Source organism: Hyposmocoma kahamanoa, unplaced genomic scaffold (genome assembly GCF_003589595.1).
Source record: "Hyposmocoma kahamanoa isolate Upper Pololo Valley unplaced genomic scaffold, ASM358959v1 210, whole genome shotgun sequence".
NCBI classification, from domain to species: Eukaryota; Metazoa; Arthropoda; class Insecta; order Lepidoptera; family Cosmopterigidae; genus Hyposmocoma; species Hyposmocoma kahamanoa.
In genome coordinates this window covers 11,425,764-11,433,089 of record NW_020653731.1, presented here as the reverse complement: position 1 = coordinate 11,433,089, position 7,326 = coordinate 11,425,764, and the positions used below count along the sequence as shown (strand labels likewise).

The following is a 7,326-nucleotide window of genomic DNA, read 5'->3' as shown; positions in this document are numbered from 1 at the left end:
GGGTCACTGCCCTTGGCGTAGTGCACGACTTCGAGAAAATTTTGCAAAACTTTACTAGATACAATTAGCCAGAATATTGAACAGAATAATTTCTTTAATATTTTTAGATGATTTAGCATTATTTCTATTATTAATTTCTTAAATATGGCGAGAATGCAAATCAACACACTGTATATTACCACGTCACTTAAGGTTCAATTAACATTACGGCGATATGGAATGAAAGCGTCAATTTCGCCTCGCTGCGCGAGAAGGTGCGCGGTAAGGCTGTAGTATTTCGTCGACGTTTGACGCCACACTGGGCCTGCCTTCGCTCCTCTTCCTGCAGATTGGCCAGGCGTCGCCGACGGCAGCTGCGGAATTTCGCGAATGCGTGAGCATTCTAGACCATGCGCTAGAATTTCGCGCAAGACGCGTCGTCACGCGATTTTTTGGCTCGTGTCTAGTTTGTACGTTACACAATTGACCACAAAGTTCATTACGCTATGTACAATTTCGTTACAAAAGTTCGCTTCCATTCCGTTCCGCCGCAACATAAATTGAGCCTAAGCCAGTCAATCTATACAATTTTGTCGAGTTCCTCTAGACTTTGAATTTTATTGCTTTTGCTTACCGTTCTTGAATAAATTTTAGTAATACACGCAACGGTATTTTTGCTTTACAATGGTCACCAGCATTCTCCATTAACAAGTCTCTCTGTACATGCACTGGAAGGAGCAGTATTTCCTGAACTGAGCTCCGTAAAGATACTTTCATTGCTTCAGTATTCTGTAGTGTAACGTGAACTCAACGTTTGACTTCCATATGAAGTGTCTCACTGTTCGTAAGTCCATATTGGGGTCTAATACCTGAAAAGTGTTTTATAATGTCATTTTTATAGTCAACTATGTTAGAATAATAAATAAAATGTCGTCAAGGAAACCAGCGCTATTGGGTACGGGTCTCGTTCAATAATGCTACCGTGTCAAACCAAAAACTGTAATATTAAAAACAGCATTTTGAGAAAAATGGGTTTTTTGCAATTTTTGAGGTTAATCCGTCGCACATATGCACAGTCTTTCTAATGATACACGGTGATACGGTGTTTCTAATAATTTTGTTACCACATCACAAGGTGTCGTAAAATAATTTCATATGCAAATTTATAAAATAAAATACAAATTCATAATATTCATAAAAAAAATTTTAAAAAAATCGTTCAGGATACCGTGTGTGTGTGTGCCTAGGATGCGTGACTAGTTAGTGCTATAAAAATATACATTTAACTTACTTACATTATCGATATCAAAGAATTCTATCCAGCCATTATAATTTTACTTTGCAAAATTCGCTATTTCTACTGAATAACGAATAAAAAAACTAATTTATTTTCCATTGATAAAAGTGGAAATATTCTTATTCTAATGAAATTAGAAAACACTATACTGAACTTGGCAGTGTTTTGGTTTGAAACGATAGAATGTTTAGGCCATAATTCATCCCGTTAGCTCAATGCGGGTCGGGGACAACATATCGCACACTTGATAACAAATTGGCGGAATTCGAATATATATATTGTTGGAAACTTGGTAAGAAAATAAATTTAAAAAAAAGTAATGTACGTGGTACCAGATATTTGTGCCATTTATTACAAAATCCTATTTAATTTAATTTGCTACCTACCTTTTTTTGAACTCTAAAAGAAATAACTTATATATCATATTTCCTATCTTTTAAATAAATAAGAGAAACATTGCTCTTTTGCGAACTTGCGATGGCCGCGTTCAATTAGGACTACGCCTTGTCATACCTGATCACAGCATAGCAGCTCAATCCTCTCTTCAGGCGCGTCGTTGCCACTGTCCTGCTCGGATCGACCTCCAGCACTGGTGCCGTTGACATCACCACCACCTACAATCTTCTCGACTACATGTTCAGCTACTTTGCGACATTGGATGAAGTCGTTGGCTACTAGGCGATCCTGGAAGTGATTGTCAAGTCTCACGCTATATAATTCGATCAGGATTCGAGTTGTGGGGATCTACCAGCATCTCTAATGTGGAAATTCTTCAGTGTTGCCAAAATAATGTTCACCTTGTTTTGTAAGAGCCCAGGATGTACATGTCTATTTTCAAATGCCAAGATCTTTGGTTGACGATAAACGCCTGGTTGGCTTGAGCCGTGGAAAAAATCAAGAATATACAACACACTCAGCCGAGTTATGACTAAGGAAGAAATATATCATAGGACTCTTTATGGAAAATTACAGTTAACTATAGTTCAAGGACTGAACGCAGGTGGTTACAAAATAACAATAATAATAAAACAAAAATGTCGCTTTTATTGACTATTACAGCGGTTACACATCAACTGTTAGTAGCGATGGAAACGCGATGCAGTCGCTAATCGTCTACTTTTACACACGCGCGCGAGTTTAAGCTGCAAACTTTTTTAAATTTGTTTAACTTTTTAAACACGTCTTATATTGATTAACAAATTTTTTTATTTAATGTATTTATTAATTTCACTTTCACATGTCCAATTAACAAAACAAAATAGTGTGCATAAAGGTTTATGATACAGATTTTTTGTACATAATTATTCAACATAAGCGACTGTATCGATGCAATCGCGCATTTGTGTCGATGCAGTAGAGAATTTGTATCGACGCAATAGCTTATAAATCACATGTGTAGCGATGCAATCGCGCGTTTCACGAAACCGCGTTTGCATCACTGCTAATATTCGCCATATGTAACCAACCACTCTTAACATCAATATTCGTGTACTATAGAGGTTCCCAAACTTTATGTCTCGTAGTCCACTTGCCTATTTCTTTTTTGTTGTGTGTAGCCTTTTAATAAGGATTTTTTAACAAGTACATCAACTTCAGAGAGTTTTTGATAGGTCTCCAATAAGTTTAACTGTATCCTAAGAAAATGTATAAAAAACATTTTATACATTTATCTAACTGACTATCTTGATTGTTTTCATAGGTAATTTATGTCTATTATAAGAAAATATTATGTATCTATAGTCAACAGCACATCAATGTGCAATTGATCTGCTGTCAACTGTACAAACATTAGTACTATCTGTGTAATGTGGTATATTCCATTTATGCGAAGGCAAGATTTTGGTCACAACCTGCTGAAATGGGTCCCACTCTTGTGGATCCCCATTAACATATAATGCACCCCCATTTATTTTCACTGATATGGCCCACGGCGTTCGATACGGACCGATTTGGGAATCATCAATGAAGTCAGTAGAATAAAAAAAGTTTTATTATACCAGACAATCATTTTAAGCTTCGGAGCTATTGGACTGTCACAGAAGTCTTTGTTAATGTATTTGATTCGCATGTACTAATTTTGAAATTCTGCTCAACCTTGAAATATGATAAAACCTATGATATATCTATGATTATTAAGCATAGAAGGGTGATAATAATTCGTCCCCTTCAATGCTTATCAATTATGTTATCAGTATTTTGATGTTGGTTAAGGTTAAATCTTTATCAGGTTCATCACATAACATTATAAATGTATGGAATCTTAAAAGAAAGGACATTTGAATTTGGCTTGAGGTAACATTTTCACTAATGGTTATGTCTACCCCGGGCACACCTCCAGCAGGTCATCTGCCGAGACATCCCAGAAGTATGCGCAAACGGATCCAGGGGCGACTTTCTATGACGGCAGAGTTAACTGTTGGGTTTTAGTGAGTATACAGGGCTACCGCCCGGGAGTTCCACGTAACCACTCGCTGCTCAAGCCGATTGAAAAAAAAGGGGTTTTTTCTGTACCCCACATTAATATGTAGGGTAGTAATCTACTCTTGTAAATTAAAGTAAGCTTCACCTTCTTCTGCCGATCCTGTTTGCTCTGGCAGCTGGAATGTGGCAGAAGATAGAATGGAAGTTTGTTCAACTTTGGTGCAGCCATTTCTATCGCTACATCCACCACCCAAGACGGTACTGTTTCCATTAGAAGATTTCCTTCTGTCTCGCCACCTGAATCACCAACCTGTAAACCAAAAGTGGTCACATATATTTCTTTCCTAACACTTCATGGAATAGTTGAGCGATTTTGTATAGTAATTAATAATAATTAAATCAACTAAGTTCAGTATTACATGCATATTAATAACAATAATAACAATAATAATAACAATAACGCTCACAATCAACATAGCCCCGCACTAGGGAAACCCTGTGTCGCGGGTGCCATGGACACACACATAGACAACCACAAATTACACCCAAACTCACGAGAGAAATAAATGTAGGCCATACAAATATTTCTCCCGGCCCGGGAATCGAACCTGGGACCTCTGCGTGGCAGTCCGGCATGGTAACCGTTCGGCCACGGAGGCAGTTAAATATTATTGATTTTGGTACTACACTTGTGACAGCTTTTTCAATGACCTAAACATGATGAACTCGGTGGCCCAATGGTTCACATTGTGGGCACTAAATGCGGAGGTCCCGGGTTCAACATCCGGTACAACCAATTTGAGAAATTAATTTTTCCAAATTGGTTCTGGTCTGGGTGTTCTGGGAAGTGCCCCTGAATTCCGTTGCTGTATGGTACTCATATTCCCTAGTTTGAGACCTAGCAAAACTATGAATTTTAAATATATTTTAGTGTCTTTTATTGCATGCAGGTGCAGGCGAAATATTTCTATGGCACAATGAGAAGCTGCACCTCGATATCAGCCTGCCTCAGTGGTAGCACCAACGGCCAGTACCAGACTATGGGACTCCCCAATATTACAGCATTGGGTGCAGCTCCACATCAGGCATAATTTTCGTTTATATTTTATTGTCAAACCTACCAACACCACAGTTAAGAGAATTGGTTCCTAACACTATGGACAAGATTCTGAAATAAATACTTTATTATTATTATTTAAATATTCAGTAACATTTAAAAAACTTTCGGAAGCTGGCTTTTAGTGTATAAATATTAGACAAACCTGCAGTCTATATAGAGTTCTGCCACCAACTTCACTGAAAATCAAAGGAGTATGCAGTGGCACACTAAAGAAATTGTTTCCTATTACTTTCTGCCCAGATTCGTTTACTCTATTTGGATGATTCCAATGTTCCAACAAAGCCTGTAATAGTAATGCTCCAAAGTTTACTTTCTGGTCATTTTCTGTAGTTAATCCAGCTTCCTTAGCGCTCACCCAAGCACTCAAACAATCAGTTTCGTCCTGTCCTAAATGAATAGTCAACATTCCCGTTTTCAGATCAACATTGAACCAATTAGGAACATATATCATTTTAAATCTTTTCTTCACCTCTTCTTCGTAGTCAACTTCACCCAAATCTTCAACTTTACATGCTTTTAATACGTCATATAGTGCCACATTGTTTGCCGTGTCTTTTGTTAATATGTGTCGTTTGTCATTTAATACTGTGTAGTGTTTTATGGCTGGACCGCCTGGAATGTGGTATATTGGTTGAGTCTGGTACACATTATTTGTATTATAGTTATTCTGATTGTACATATCGCAGTTTAATGAGTTTAATGGTGGTAGCTTCCAACAACGGACATCTGATTCTGACGTAGATACCCAAATGCCTTGCTGGTCAGCTGTAAAGCATAATTTAAGAACCGGTGCAGCTTCTTCGCAGACAATCATGAAGTTATCTGGGTTTCTCAATTCGGTTATAATGACTAGTCTGTCTCTGCCACCAGATATAATGTGTGTGAAGTTTTCTGTTGCTAATAAAGCCCACACAGCTTCGGAATGGACTCTTATTGTGGACACACATCTTTGTTGCGATAATGACCATAGTTTTATTGTTCCATCGGAGCTGCCTGACACACACTGAGTGCCATCTCGACTTACTACTAATGCTTTGACATTATCCGAATGTCCTTTTAATTTCATTAACCTAGAACAATTTCTCGGGTCCCAAACTCGGAGAACTTTTTCTGTGGAACCACTCACAAGAATTGTACCCGCAGGATTCATAGCCAGACTGTAAATTGATTCTTTATTACCAACAAGACTAGAAGTAGTTACAGTGTTGTTACTAGCCGTCAAAGCAGTCAATGTATTGACGTCCCATAGGAATATGGCCCTGTCAAGACCAGCGCTCGCGACTTGCTCCTTGTCCTTAGCGTAGGCGAGTGTTCGGACGTAGTCCTTGTGGGTGCGCAGCGTGGACATACAAAATCCTTTCGGAGCATTCCACACTTTGACAGTAGTATCTGAAGAGGCGCTAATAAGATTTTTCCCACCACAACAAAGGACAATATCGTTCACCCAGTCAGTGTGGTGCTCCATACTCTGGATGTATCTATCCTGAACCCCGGTACCAGTGTGCCATACCCGAATAATCCCATCTCGGCCGGCAGAGTAAAGCCTCCCTTGAATAGGATCAAGTTGTAATGAACTAACGCCATTTTTGTGCCGCCTTTCCTCTTCGTCACGGATCACGAACGACACTTGTGTTTTTTTACGCATGTTGGAGCCCATTTTCCGACATTTTAAATTGTAATAAAATTTTTATTTCGCAAAAATTGCTCAGTTTGTTTCGGAATTACTTGACGTTTCTTCGTTCGTAACTGTATTTGACACATGACAAATGGTTGAAATACTGTTATGTGATTGGTCAATATATGAATGGAACACTTTTAACCAATCAGAATGCAAATACTGTAAATACGGAAAACAACCTCAGTTTCTAGAGTTGCGTTCCACAAAAGAAAAATTAAAAACTAAAGCGCTCCATTTAATGGAAATTTTGTAAATATTTCTAAAATAAAACTTTTTAATTAAATTAATATTTGTATATTTAGAACACAATTAAACGCTGTAAGTATCCTTTAAACAGAAATAATAATTATACTACGACACAAACTCCACTTGTTTGGGCTCCCTTGCTTCTTGATTTATCTTTACAGATTTCGAGTAAATCTCAACAATATACTTTAGTCCGTAACCTCTTGCACTTCGTAGACGTATTTTCACGTAACCATGTCCAATTCCTCCTTCTTCAATCGTTGCTGTACTCAAATGATCTGGGGTTATATCTACACAAGAAATTCCTGTTATTTGAGTATCCCAGGGGTAAGCAAAGTACAATGTTTGTTCACGCGTAAAAAATGCTAATCCCTGTTTTTTCACTTCCTTATACGACATGCGAGCTCCAAAATCATCACCTTTGTAAAGATCGTAACTTAAAACTCCACAATTTAGAAGTGTTAAAACGTAAAATATATAATAAAACTGCATTTTTTTAGTTTACTTTTGTTATAACACGGTTTCTTATGATAAGGTCTTGTTTACTAATGATTATGCTGGAATATAAAGAATGAGAGTAAATGA

The 7,326-nt window shown here is 37.6% G+C and overlaps 1 protein-coding gene across 1 annotated transcript; it reads right to left on the bottom strand.

Moving 5' to 3' along the window:
- Nucleotides 1-6,474, bottom strand: LOC113227437 (WD repeat-containing protein 48 homolog). The gene is made up of 4 exons (XM_026460360.1): nucleotides 4,960-6,474; nucleotides 3,843-4,007; nucleotides 1,790-1,960; nucleotides 1-848 (listed from the first exon to the last, which is right to left on the bottom strand). Exons 1-4 carry the CDS (start codon nucleotides 6,472-6,474, stop codon nucleotides 753-755), a joined length of 1,947 nt encoding a protein of 648 aa, XP_026316145.1. The 3' UTR covers nucleotides 1-752.
- Nucleotides 6,475-7,326: the final 852 nt, after the last annotated feature.

Coding starts and splice junctions, on each gene's coding strand:
- LOC113227437 (XM_026460360.1), bottom strand. CDS start 6,474: ATGGGCTCCAACATGCGTAAAAAAACACAAGTGTCGTTCGTGATCCGT. Junction 1,961..3,842: donor AACAGGATCGGCAGAAGAAG/GTGAAGCTTACT, acceptor AATCACTTCCAG/GATCGCCTAGTAGCCAACGA. Junction 849..1,789: donor AGCTGCTATGCTGTGATCAG/GTATGACAAGGC, acceptor AACACTTTTCAG/GTATTAGACCCCAATATGGA.